The sequence below is a fragment of the Parasteatoda tepidariorum genome, chromosome 4 (assembly GCF_982258835.1).
Source record: "Parasteatoda tepidariorum strain Cologne lab strain chromosome 4, Ptep-v5.0, whole genome shotgun sequence".
Taxonomy (NCBI): domain Eukaryota; kingdom Metazoa; phylum Arthropoda; class Arachnida; order Araneae; family Theridiidae; genus Parasteatoda; species Parasteatoda tepidariorum.
In genome coordinates this window covers 26001540-26016863 of record NC_141758.1, presented here as the reverse complement: position 1 = coordinate 26016863, position 15324 = coordinate 26001540, and the positions used below count along the sequence as shown (strand labels likewise).

At 29.9% G+C, this 15324-nt stretch overlaps 1 protein-coding gene across 1 annotated transcript in view; it reads right to left on the bottom strand.

Annotated features, from left to right (window-relative positions):
* Positions 1-15324, bottom strand: part of LOC107452978 (uncharacterized) — a 31330-nt gene continuing 16006 nt past the window's right edge. Inside the window, exons 2-4 of the mRNA XM_087160821.1 lie at positions 7309-7437; positions 3870-4120; positions 1-262 (exon numbers count right to left, since the gene is read on the bottom strand). Of these exons, the coding sequence (XP_087016947.1) occupies positions 167-262; positions 3870-4120; positions 7309-7437 (476 nt within the window). The 3' untranslated portion in view covers positions 1-166. The remainder of the gene's footprint in view (positions 263-3869; positions 4121-7308; positions 7438-15324) is intronic.

The following is a 15324-nucleotide window of genomic DNA, read 5'->3' as shown; positions in this document are numbered from 1 at the left end:
TAATTAATTACTCATTTAATCTTTACAAAGCAATTCAAGTTTTACACAAAATCAATTGATTTTCAGGAAAAAAATTGTTTCAAATATTTTATTATTTTATAACAATGGTTAAAAGTAAAATAAAATGCACAGTATTCAATCCATTTAGACAAGTCAGTTTAATTATTTATAAGTAAGGACACTTTCCTACGTTAAAAGAAATTTTATCAATTGCCACAGTGCTTTTTCCAAATGAAGGGTTAACTTGAGCTTCAAACAGGAACTAAAAAGGAATTAAAAAAATAGTATGCAATAACAATTAAAATACAAAAACTAACATAATCTACAGACTAATTGCACACAAGCTTTCCACACCCTATATGGAAAAAATTACACGACCCGGTATTATTTTTTGCACCAAAAATTATTTGTAACTTATATGTATTTAATTTTCATAATTCCTGTGATTTTTTTTATCTATAAACTTTAAGGTAAACATTTAACCCTTTGAATTCCGATATTACCTTTAAAGCACCATCAACACTCTAAAATTAAAATTTTCTTATATCTTAGTAATTAGTAAGCACATTATTTTTAAGAATTATATAAAAACTAGGAGGCTCCGCCCCCTGCTCGCTAACGCTCGCCAACCCCCGAGAATTGCTACGCAATCCTATGTGGTTCACGCCGTGAACCATGGCTCGCTGCGCTCGCTCGCCAATGAACACAATATTCTAGCACAAAGACATAATATATTATCATCAAAGACATAGTATTTTATCATCAAAGACATAGTATTGTACTTATGTAGAAGAATTCTACCAATGTTCTTATTGGCTTTTAAAAAAGTATATTAGCTATTTAGATTGTACATGGTGAAAAAATCAAAACATTAGCTAAATAAGAAACATATTAGCAAAATAAATTATCAAATATTGCTTCACTAATATTCTGCATTTTAAAGCGTGAAAATTCAATGCATAAATAAACGCGAACTATAAAAAAATTCAATGCATTCAATACAAGCACTTAAACGTTTTTTAGACGTTAAGGTGGCTCTCAGTAGAGAAATATCAATTCAACAGCGGCCTTTTAAAGCATTCTCACTTTAATTAATTAATTAATTCCTAATTGGGTATAATATGAAAAAAACACAACTACTTCGATTTAGTAGGAACAACATATGACGCAATGCTAAACGAATGGAATTTAGTTGTTGTTTATTTAGTTATTGTTATTAGTAGTTGTTGTTATTTGTTTTAGTTGTTGTTGTTTATTTAGTTGTATTTAGTTTCAATAACTTTTCTTTATAATGCAATAAAATCTGGCGAGCAGCTATTTAAACGATCGAACACTTCGTTTGTTTATTTGTGGCTTGAAGTTAGGTTCGCAGAAAATGCCGTTCATGGGTTAAATTTAGTAGGAACAACACAAGCTGTGACGTAGGCTATATTATACCCAATTGAGTTTAAATTAAATATTGTTCTGTTTTTAGTGCATGAATCTGAATTGAACAACCTGATAATGCTCACTCTGGTTATTGTTATCTGGTTGCTCACTACGTGCTCTTGCGCGCCGAATCCAATCAATTAAAAATGAAAACTGTTGCCAGCGCGAGAAAAGAAATATCATCGGTTTTATTGATACATACACACGTACGTATTAGCGTTTTATATAATATAGATACTGTAGTATATATTTTATAGTTTATATTAGTGCAAACAGCATTTTATAGTGTAAAAGGTTAACCCGTTTTGTCCCGACTTTATATATTGAAATGATACAAGAAGTGGTTTTATGGAAAAGGTGGTATAATATATTATAGAAATTAATTGGTTTTTCTACTGTTAGGGCATTCAAAAAGTCTTTGATAGATCAAAAAGTACTTGCTTCTTTTAATTCTATATCTAGTCAGAAATAACTAAATCATTGTGGTATCTGAGAATCTTTTAATTCACCCAGATAAATGAAAATGCTCATAAAAGTTTCCCATCACTATGAATGTCTTTGAAAAAAGGAACTGTCCTAAATATATGACGCTGGGCGTTAACCGGTTAAGGTAAATTTAATTTATTTTGCGTGTGTACTTGCACTTCATAATTAATAATAACTTCATATTTAATAATTATTCTCCTCATAATTAATAGGTTTTGCATAAATGCTTAAGTTGTTTTTATTTGTATGTAGCGGTGTACAATATTCTGAATTAAATTTCTGAATTCAATATTCTGAAATAATGAAACCTTTAATCATAAAATTTACTACCACTCTAAATATTCAAATAAAATTAATATATAAATAAAAATTTCTTCACTTAATATTATGTTAATAATCATCATTAAATAATACACTACAATGAAGATGCAAAAAGTAAGCATCTTCAGAAAATTAATAATATAATATTTTGAACGGTTGTTACCATTTGCCAACTTACTGCTTTAATTTTCCTAAATAAAATTCTGCGAACAGAAAAGTCCTTCGCAGAGATTCTCTATTGTATGCATATTTTTTAAATTGGAAAAGTAAAGAAGGAAATTTTTGAACGCACTTTTAAAAATTTTGATACAGTTGTTTACATTTCTGGAAACATCGGTCAGCTTATCGTGAACCCAATTCACATTCAATAGTATTACAAGTCATTTTCGGGCACGTCTGTAGCATCAGGTAATATCGGTCCTCATTTTATGGTTTACAACCTCCTGTTGCAGATTTGATTTTTGCGGCTTGTTGCAATAATGTGTGGTTTTGTAGAAAAAGTGGTACAATATATTATCGAAATTAATTGGTTTTTCTACTGTTAGGGAATTTTAAAAGTCATTGATAGATCAAAAAGTACTTACTCCTTATAATTCTAGATCTAATCAGAAATAACTAAATCATTGTGGTATCTGAGAATCTTTAATTTCACCTAGATAAATGAAAATGCTGAAAAAAGTTTCCCACCACAATGAATAAAGGAACTGTCCTAAATATATGACGCTGGGCGTTAACCGGTTAAATTATGTAAAACTGATATTAACCGCACTTGGCTTCAGATTATAGAATTAATAAGATTTTACAAAATTTAAATCGTGTCACTTAAAACAACGTAGCTTATAACTCAATATATGTCCCTTCAATGTGGTAAACCATTTGACAGCATGAATGTGTTATACTCATGTAATTTCCGTTACACATAGAATGCCTTCAATCGCGTTTATAGTTATTTAATTAATAATAAGCATATAAGTTTTAGAAAATTCGGCAGCTAAGCTATGAATGGTTCTGTAGTAACAGTGTTGCGCATAACCAAGTGCGCCCGTCCAAGTACTATAAAGTGGTGAATTATATAAGCCTACGAATTATTCAGGAATAGTGGTGGATAAAAATCTACTAAATTGAATTTATTAAACCAAGAAATACAATGGATAAACTACGACTTTAAAAAATATATTTGCTGTCCGGAGCAAGTTGGCATCTCTGCAGTTCTACTACAACGAACGAAGTACTTATGTCTTGCTGTGCATGTTAAAAATCAAGCAAAAATAGTCAAATATTTGCGAAATTTACTTTGTAGATATTTACCTTTTTTTTAAATTATTTTGACGCGTCCGGGACAGTTGGCATCTCTGAATATAGCCCTTTTCCATCGAACAAAAGCGCAGTATATCAAAATTGTCCACCAAGAGAAAAGACAATGTTCTAAAATGCTTTTTTTACAGAAAAAAATTGATTTTTTTCTTTTTGGATAGGTTTTTTCAAAAAATCTGTGCGTTAAGGGGTTAATTAGCATATTTAAGGTCGCACCCTCAAACCATTTAAATTGAGTTCTGAAATCGCGAAGATCCGATCATTACATCAAAAGTTATTCGGAGTGGTCCGTTTTTAAATTTTGCTCACTACATACTTACTCTTACGAACTGGGAAACCTGTATCGGCAAACTGAAACTTCTCCAGTGGGCAGTCTGAGTGTGTACGCTCAATATTTTTTGAAATCCTGAATCTGTTTGCTTTTCAACTCGAAAAAAGGAAACTCCTTCGCCGGATACAAATAAACGGAGGGTAAGGCATGCTTCTGTTTCCTTATAATTATCGAAATAGGGTGTGATCATTCTTGCAAGTTGTTTTTTATCACCGGAAGTAATGACAGCTATTACCATTCCTGAAATATATAAATAATAACATTATTACGCAAAAACATGCAACATTGTGTTTCTAATATTAATTAATACCATTTCTAAACACAATGCAGATCCGGCCAAGAAATGTTACGTAGTTCCATTGGTGTAGAATATTTATTAAACATTTTTTTCATACTTTTCCACTATTTTTTTTTTATTTATTTAGCTCAAAATAAGGGGAAAATGTTATATTTAGCATTTTAATAATTAATGGTTATGCCAGGGATGGGCAAACTACGGCCCGCGGACCAACTGTGGCCCGTCGGAAGGTTTCATCTGGCCCGCGAATAGAATTTTAACTTGCCGATCCCTGGCGAATAAACAATATACATTATACATCCATTTTTTTGTCTACTTTGTTTAAAGCTATTTTTGTTTTTTCTTTTTTAACAAAGTACTGATGACCTTTTTACTTTCTCTATTTTTGTTCTACAAAACATAAATTGATGGAAATAGTTAGCACAGACAGCTTCAATTGGTAAAATGCTGAAAGCAGAAGTTCTTTATAGAATAGCCGTAGATTGGTTCCAACTACAATAGCGTTTGTCCTTCTCGAGGAGCAAACTTATGGAATCTAATATAGGTGAACTGTACTTCACATGTGTCAGACTGCGCATTTCAAGCTCGAACGAGCAGGCAATCTAACAATCATCTGAAACAGTTGTTTTTAAATATGGCAAAGTTTGAGTTTTACAAATCATTGCCAAAAGCTAGTTTCCAAAATCTAATATTTCATGCCCAGGAAATCAGTGCTATGTTTGCTTAATCTTATATTTGTGAACAAGAGTTTTCAACTATGAACCTTAGAAAAAATCCTTTCAGAAGTAGACTAACAGACAAGCATTCAGCTTCGTTTCTTAAAGTACATCTCACTTCGAACCAATGTCCGCCAATGTAAGTAACTTTTTAAAATGATATCGCAGTGTCATTCATCTCATTATATATTTAAATTAAAACTTGCATATCGTTTTTTTTTTTTTTTTTTACTCGGCCCGCCAAATTTTTTCTCTCGATTTTTTGCCCTCGACTAAAAAAGTTTGCCCATCCCTGGGTTATGCAATACTTTTCTTTAAAAATTACTTTTTTGTATTTTAGATTTTAGTGCAAATATATTTCCGATAATCTAACAGATTTTGATATTACACATCATCACAGTGCTCGGTGTGGGATTCGTTTCTACCTGTCATCACTAGGGTTCGATCCCGGGTCTTCTCAATTAGAGGCGAGCGTGCTATCCCTCGATCCACCACGACTCTAAAAACAAATCAGATAATATATTTGCCTGCTGTATAATATTTGTAATACACATTTAATGCATGTTCTTCAACTTGACACAGAGATGCCAACTTGCTCCGGACGGCAAATATATATTCCAAAGTGGTAGTTTATCAATTGTGATTCTTGGTTTAATAAATTCAATTTAGTAGATTTTTATCCACCACTATCTCTAAATAATTCGTAGGCTTATATTATTCACCACTTTATATATGATTAATAACGCTGTACCTTTCAAAAAGCAAGCAAAAATAGTCAAATATTTTCAAAATTTTCTTTGTAGTTAGTTACCGTTATATAAATTATTTTGGCGTGTCCGGAGCAGTTGGCATCTCTGTTGGCTTGCGCTTATAAGAGATGTTTGTGAAGAACACTCAAACTTGCATATTTATTTGCAACAAAAAAAGAAAGGAATGCATTTTTCATGTGTGTATAAGACGATGAAACAGTTAATGAACGGCGAGAATTGAACATGGTTAACGCATTTCAATTTAAAACGAAAGCAAGTACTTTAATTAAAATTAATAATGTAATAACAATAATATATATTATTGTAAGTATTAATAATATAAAAAAGCCATGAATATATCTTTCACATTTAGAGGTTTTCTGAATTCGCTTAGTGCGGTAGGTGAGCTACGCTTGCTCATAGCATATTTTTTCAAATCGTGGAATAAAACTCTATGTATCTACTCTCATTTTGTTTGCAATATTTATTTTCGAAAGAATTTCCTGTTTAGAACAGTAACTGTTGAGAATCCATCTTTACATCACTGGTAAAAGATATAAAAGAGAAGTCAAACAGACCTTCACTTCACTTATTACGGATATCTTCCATAACTCCGTATATATATCTAATAATTTTTTAGTAAATTAGTATTGAGAGCAACATGATTAACAAGTCCAGTTTCGGCACAATATTTTATTTAGCTAAACGATGGTGAAATAGCAGTTTCACCCCTCTCCAGACGGAGAGGGAGAGACAGAGTTACAGTCAGATCTGACGAAGTTTAGTTTGTAAACATTATACACCAAAAAGTCACGCAAAAACATTGCTCCTGCATTTTATAGGATGATTTTTAGTTGTAAAGAGGCCCAGTCATATGCCTTTTTCTGTGTATTCTTACGCCTCATCAATTTATTTATTACTCATAGCAAATCGTTTAATCTTTCCTTATATGGAAGTGAAAGATCTTAAAATAACTTCTCTTTTGAAGTATAAATTTAATTATTATTCATTGGCATGTTTTTAGCCTTGAAGTCCCAAAATAGAATTTCTACCCTAATCTTTTACTAAAGATATTTTATGAAAACGAATGAAGTTTTAATGCTTTTATTAATACAAAAGTATTTAATTTTTGTATTACATATATATATATATATATATATATATATATATATATATATATATATATATATATATATATATATATATATATATATATATATATATATATATATATATATATATATAACCCTTTGCACTCGAGGGGGGGCTGTCAGTCACCACTGTCGCCTGTAAATTACCCATCACTCTAATTGCGAAATTTTTTTCATCTTAATGTTTAGTTACCACTTCATTCTAAGTGATCTCCGGGTAAGTTTGTGAAAACTCTTTCAAAATGTCAGTGGTTGCGTTCATTTTTTTTTTTTTTTTTTTGCTGTTAAAAGGACTTTGAGTGCAAAGGGTTAAAACCTATGCAACAGTTGGGCAGTTATACTTTTAAGTGTTAACAGAGCAGCTGAATTTTTCAGAAATTCATTCCACTTTAATTTTATTTTAACACCACTTCGTAAAATTTTCGTCTTAGATGAACATTCACGTTCGTGACTATAAAAGTAATTATCCCAATAAGTCATTTCATTAAAATAAAGAAAGTGAGTATTTATTTACCTTTTCTACCACCAGCATCCAATTCTTGACGAATCCATTTAGCTCTCATTCCAACTTGATTTACTATTCCACAATCATCAGTTTGAAAAACGCATTCGAAAAGAGCATCTGAGTTCAACTTACTGGAAACTAAAATGAAAATTTACAGATTTCATCGTCACACAAAAGCGTATGTTATTTGCTATATAACTGCCAACTTTTACGCATTTGGCGTAAAATTTTATTTTTATATTTAAGGTGGTAGTAAATATATACTATTTTTTCTTTTATAAACTTAATTTTTAAATGATTTTGTTCTCCACTATTCTTAAAAAAATTAAGCATCTATATTAGTTTGTGTTACTTTCATATTTGTCTACTTAAGCTTTTCAATTACAACATATTTTTTTGCTTAAAATTGAAATTATAATTCCATTTTAATACCACTGGGAAAAATCAAAATGAAAGGGATTAAAAGTTGGCCGATATGTAACTGTGTTGACATGGACGTTGTGTTAGTTTTGTATATTTTCTGATTACGATTCCTTATACTGGTAGCTATATAACAGAAGAATTTACAATTGAAAGCAGCGTTCTTTTCAACTTTGCAAGCATTTCATGTTTCTAACAATTACCGAATTTGCCTAATTACAATAAATAACTTTTTTAACGGTAGAAAAGTTAATTGAATAACATTTCAAGAAATTAGAGTAAAAAGAATGTTTTTCCGCTATAAATAAATAATTAAAATGCAAATATATGAAAAGTCAGATTAACTGATAGTAATGTTCTTTGTTTAGTGCTAAACTAAAACTTCACTTGGAGAAACCATGTAAAAAAATATTAAAGATAAAAATCAAGAATATCAGAAGAATCAGAAATAAACAAACATCAGACTCTCATCACTGCTAAATCAAAGTTAGATATCAAAATAAAGCGACTAATTTATATTTTAATGATCAGACTGATTCTCACTTACGCTTCACCAGTATGGAACAGCATTTCAAAATCGCAAATGTAACTTGTCACCTTTTAAAACAAATTTATAAGAAAACTTACTAAACAAAGACCTCAATAAAAATCTTAAAATAGAAAGATTTCACCAACATGTCGCCAAATTAAGCAAGAAATCCTTTAACTAATCCTATCGCCAAGAAGAGAGGGGGGGGGGAAAGGTCATTGCTTAAGTGCCTTAAACTTGAAACAATTCGATGATTCAAAACTATATATATAATCTTGCCGTGAAGAATTATCTGGGCTTTAGAACAGACAAATAACTTAAATATCTTAAACGTTGTTAAACTTTTTTAAAAATCGCCAATTTGGCGACATTTTCCCAGCGAGATAAAATCATGAAAATCACTGGCTTATTCTCAGTTTTTGCAAACTTTTATGAGTCCAAGTTATGTAGCATGTGAGTAAGTTTTTAAATATTAAAAAATTAGACCACAAACGCTTTTCATTTTTACAAAACTATGGCTTTTCTTCGCATTGACATTTTGCACCATTTTCAAACTAAGCATAGACATCACTGGCTTGAGATTGGCTAAACTTGACCTAATAGTCATGATTAACAGTTGCAACTCGCAGCAGTTATAAAAAATAGCATATTATTCACAAATAAGTATTATTTCCATAGAGTAATAAATAGGAGGAGACGGCATGCCCGTAAACTCGTGAAGCCTTAACCGCAACCGCGGCGCCATATTGGTACAACCAAAACAAATCGAACTTCCATACCCAGCGAACTTCGTTGAACTAGAGCTGTACGTGTTTAAACATTCTTCAAACTGAGTAATAGATTTTATTTTAGCAATTAGTCTATTGCTGAAAATGATATTAAACCAAATAGAAATTTAAATAATACAGTCTGAAAAGATCAATTTTTCAAATATAGTTGCATGCTTTATATATTAATAAACAGGATATAATAATTAATTCATATGTTTAAAAAAATTGAAAAGAAACAGTTTTTTTTTTTACTAAGTGATACATTAAAAAATTTAAGCAATTTTATTTTCTGACTTTAAAAAAGTAAGCTAAAACTTTTTATAAAAGAACTTTTTAAAATTATTTATCTAAAAATGAAATCATTTTCTTTATCATTATCTTTCTTCATTTACTTGAAAAAAATGGGATAAGTACCTGATACTCTTTATAATTATACGTAATTTTAATTTCACTTTCTTTTCATCTTATTATAAAAACATGGAAGACCATTAAATATTTACTTCAGTTTTTTATTAAAGTCAAAAGTCAGATGAAATTTTAGTTTTTACTGATTATAAATATGTACAGATTATAATTTTATAACATATATATATTTAATAAATATAGTAAATAAATGTGTGTAAAAACAAAAAGATTAATAAACTTGTTCCTTTTATATTACTGCATTTATATTTTGCAATGCTTGAGTTAAAAATTGTGAAGCATTATGTACTTAACACTAAAGAAGATTCATACATATATTAGTGATAATGCGCTATTTAAACTTAACATAAAATACATATAACAAAATTAAAATAACTTTTTGGATATATTTCTATTTTAAAGCTTATACGACACTTTTTAATAAATAAAAATATTTACACAGTAAAACTTAAAGCTTATGAGCACTAAATGAAAAAAACCAATTTCCCCCAGGATTTTTTAATAAAATCCAGGCGGGTTGGGTTTTTTCAAACCCTGCTAAAAAGCAGCAAGTAATTATATATTTACTCTTTGTATTTTCAAAGTGTTGACATTTAAATCTAGTACTTTCCAGGATTTCTATGTGCCTTAAAAAGGCTTTAGTATTCATTTTATCTTTTAAAGTTCCTTAAAAGCCTTAAAATTTGTTTCATCTGAGCCTCCACCTTCCTCTACTAACGTTTCAATTGCTGTGTGAAAGCTATTATTTATTATAGAGCATTCATTATAGATAATAATGCCTGGGCATTTATTATAGAGCATTTATTTGCTCATACACTTCATGTATTTTGTGAATGAGATAGAGCATTTCATGAGTGGAGTTTAAACCTCAATTGGAAAATAAATATTCCTATTTATTAAATACTCTGGGTATTTACCTTTAAAAATAAATACACAGTTAATTTACGTTGCTATTTGTAAATTACAATTTTGTACACTTCATATGATCAAGTGCTTTGCAAAAAAAAGAAAAAAAGAAATTAGACTTCTATGCTTAGCAATAAAAAGTATATTATGGACTAGTTTCATTACCCAAGTGTTTACTCAAATGGCTTAATGTTGATTATTGCTGTTCTTTTAGCACAAACCAATATTTTTCCCTTTAAATATTCTAACTTTAAAGAAAAGTGCGTTTCATATTATTTTGCTTATATTCAAAATAGTGTGGTTTTAATGTGATATTCTTTGAATAAATTCTTATTGGAAAGCTGCCCCCTTAAATAACAATAATATATTACTTTTAATGCCTAGATAAAATATAAAGGAACCTAAGTTCCCGAAAACAGCTGTAAAGTTCTTTTTTTAATTCAGTTGTAAAATAGAGCTATCTTAAAACGTTATTTTTTGGGAAGAAGAAAAGAAACTAATGTTGAAAAATTTAATGACAAAAGGTGTTATGTATTAACAACAAAACTATTTCAATCTCGTTTTCGAAATTTTCCAATCATAAGAGAAAAGATCAAAAACAACCTAACTCTTCCTCTTGAAACCTTCTGGTTATACCAACATGGCCGCCGCTACTTGACAGTTACTTCACTCGCTCCAATAGGGAAGGGGAGGAATGCCCACTCCTTCTTATTTATAACTCTATGATTATTTCATATTACGACGGAGACTTCGAAGAGCAGCCTTAAATGCAACACCGCAAACTTTAGCAAAACATTGCATAACGAGAATCTAGAAGAAGACACTGGACCACCCTGAATAACTTTTGATCTAATGATCAGATCTTCACATTCTAGGACTCAATCTTCATGGCTCAAATATGCTAGGAAGTGATCTCATATATGCTAATTAATAAGTGCAGACGATATTACAAGTTACGATATAAGACACCGAAACGTACTTTCTCTGAATAAATATAAGTGCCTGACTTTTCTTTGAAATTCAATTTCCAGACCGATTTTGTATAATTTTCTATTTTGCTATAAAAAAATTACATTCATTAAAATGATGCAAAAAAGTTGTGTATCTTACAAATCAAAATTTTTCGACCATTCTGAAATAAAATAAAAGATAATTAACATTTACGAATCGCATGGAATTCTCTTGGGACAAACGAATCTCATAATTATGTGTAAGAGTTTTTCAATTCACTTAAAAAGTTCTACAGAATTAACGAAGTAGGCAAAAAGCAAAATTGACATTAAGGGGTCCAAACTTTGGAACACTCTTCTGACCAAACTATTGGTACCGTCGACCGAAAAGAGAGCTCAAGATCCACTAAAACTTGTTTGTAATACCAAAAATCGAGTTATGGGCGGGAAAAGCAGAATATCAGGTATCCTTTGGAAGCCGCCCCCTGGTGCGGCTTCCAAAGGCTCAAATCGACTTTCGATTTCGAGCTCAGAATACCAGTCCAGACCAAACTATTGGGACCGTATTTCCCAAATTGCGGTTGCATATTTCGGCCCAACTAAACCCAAACCTGTTGAAAATATGGTATGTTTATTCAGAGAAAGTATGTTTTTGTGTCTGATTTCATAACTTAAAATAGTGTCTGTTCTAATTAATTAGCATATTTAAGGGGTTTAAAAAGACATTGTTTAGCTTTATATAAAATTGTAAGATTCATCCGATATTTTATAGTCATTATTTAAACAATGTCCTCGTTAATTAACTGACAAAGGGGATTTTTTTTTCTTCTTCTTTACGTTAGATTCGTCATTGATTCCTAACTTGACGTCTTCGAACTTGAGATTTTTCATAAAAACTTTTGCTCAATTCGAGTACGAATCACAATTCTTTCCTTTATCTGCCTTGGACTTCATTAAACGCATTTGGAAGATTACTGCGTCGCTTAGCATCATTTCGCATTTCGTTGAGAATGTGTGCATAATTTAATTTTTTCCTCGCAAATAACTTTTTTATTTATCCTAGAGGATCATTTATTAACTCTCAATACTCAACTAAAAAATCTGTGCTAGAAGTAAAAATCTAATTATAATCTCGTTTTGTAAAATTTTGAATTTTATGAATCACCACTTTTTCCATTTATAGTCCTCCGTAGCAACACTGATGAATCAAAAGTGAAACGAGCGTTGTCATAACAAGCGTTATCCGAAACGGATAAAGTTAACTTTAGGGCTTTTATTTAACCAGAAAAGGTAAGAACCTGGAAAAAAGCTTATTTCACTTTTATCCTTCCTGCAGGAGATATAGATACACCGAGAGTACCACTTTAATTAAAAAAATGAATGCTCTTCGCATCTGTTTAATATGTGCTACGATAGTACAGTAGCCACAAAAATTTTACTTAACTGGATCGATAAATAAAATTTAGTGTCAATATTACCCCTACGGAAATAATTATGTGTAAAAACAAACTTACCAATTATGAATGATAGAACTATTTTAAATTATTAAACAATTATCCTTTTTGTTTTACTTTGTAAATAATTTTATAATAAAAAAATTAGTTTACTTTAAAGAAATGAGAGGTTTTTATTTTTAATTAACTATTTTTTTCTGATCTAACTTTTACAAAGATGCCTACTACTCCGGACACGCCAAATTAATTATAGAAAACGGTAAGTAACTACAAAGTAAATTTCGCAAATATTTGAATATTTTTACTTGCTTTTTAGAATGGCATAAATTTTTAATGTGGTGAAATATATTGGTCTATGAATTATTTAAAAATAGTAGTGGATAAAAATCTACTAAATTGAATTTATTAGACCAAGAATCAAAATTAATAACCTACCACTTTAAAATATATATTTGCTGTCGGGAGCAAGTTGGCATCTCTGCTTTTAACTTTAAAACTAAGTCATTGATAGCAGCGTTTTAACGCACTCCAACTGTAACACGAGGTTGTCAATCTCTTTCAGAGATCGTCAAAAAGAGTTAGCTAAATAAGAGCCACTGGCAATTATTTAGAATACTTTTGAATCTACTACTTATTTATTTTTTATATTTTGTAGTGTTTCCTTAATTGTCCATTACCGCAATTGGCTTTGGAGGTTTGCCTGGTCCCTGGGAGACGTTTGAATGGTCTTTCCTAAAGATTTTTTTCAACACAAAGTCTATAGAGAAAATTCCGTGTCTCCCAAAAGTGGTCGTACATAGAGGAAGTCGCTACACAGAGGTGGTCTTTCATCGAGGTTTCGCTGTATTTTGATATGAAATGTAAGAATTGTGTTATTTTAAAATTAAAACGGAAGTGAACATTAGAAAACACCAAATTAATCCAAGCATAAACAGGCTACCACTGTTTACACTTTTAGCAACAAATAGTTCTGTTATTGCAACAGAAGTTTAAAACTGTTGAATTTATTTTGTGGGTGAGCGAGGCGATTATATTTTTTAGCATAGAAATAAAAAATTTTAATGTTTATTATCAAAATTTCTATTAAATTGTTGCTTTATATTACTTTTTCTTAATATATTACGGTTCCCACGATCTGAAAATATTTTTATGAAGTGGTAGCAAAAGTTAGATAAATCTCATTGTTTTATAAGCTTATATATATATATATATATATATATATATATATATATATATAGCTGAATTTTAGTATTTTTGGTCTAGAAAAATCTTAGCTATCACTCATTTATTTTTTCCAGGTCATAGAAATCTTGTATATAATCCAAAAAATAATTTAAATGAAATATATATACTACCACCTTTTATTGCGAAAAGTAAATTAGTGATAAATAATATAGAAAAGACATTTCATACCAGCATTTTTTTTTTCTTTTTTTGGAGAAAATTTAAACTTCTGTAACTACGACTTTTTGAGAACTATAACATGAAAAGCTGCTTTTTTCTCAAGAAAACGTAGATACTCCTCCCGATTACTATTTAATAATGAAATGGTTTAAATACTAATGTATCCTCTTTTCCGTCTCGTTTTCACTCATGCTGCCAATTAATAAGCTATTTGTAAAATATTTTATGGACAGGTAGACATTTAAAACTGAAGCTTTCAGAATTTTCAGTCATTTTGCCAACATTTTAAAAGATTCAACACGAAAGAGTTGGAATAAAGTATCGTTGCATGTGAACTTTTGAAATCATTTATATGCAGTGGCTTGGAAAATAAGTTTAATGAGTAAAAAAAATTTTTAGCATAACATAAACTTAGCTATGCCAATTGAATACATTTTTACAAAAGCGTAGAAAGTTGACAAATCTGTATTTAAAGAAAATTATACAAGAAACATTTATTAACAAAATGAATATTTTATTATTTTGTTCTTTGTTTAACCATCGCCTCCCACAACTGAAAACCTCCACACGGTTTTTTATAGGTAGTCCGATCAGACCACTATGAAGGTAAACCAGTTTACGAAAGAGCCCCTTAATGGAAAATCTTGTAAAAATAAGAAAGTGGTAGCAAATATGTCTCTAAAATTTTTTTTAATTTATGAATATCATTAGTCTTATTTACTTGTCAACCACTACAGATTCAATTCTCAAATATATATGATAAATTCCCCACATCGCTACCAAATTACCGTTATTATACTTTTAAAATAGAATTTGGTTTCATGCACTCAAACTGTTCACTTTTTAAATAGTCTGCGCAGACTACTTATAAAATACCGTGTGGAGGTTTTTCTGATGTAGGAGGTGATGGTTTAACCCTTTGCTCTCCAATATCAACTCTGCACCGCCATCAACCGTCACTAATCTAAAATTAAAAATTTCTATATCTTAATACTTAATAAACAATAGTATTAAGAGGAATGCTACAAACGATTATAAATTTAAAACCTGGTGGAAACTCAAATCACTTTTATTTATTCTTTATCTTTTTAAATATTTAGTTGAAACTATGACTTGTATTTCAAATTATTCATATTTAAGCCGAAAACATTTAAATGTTATCTAAACAA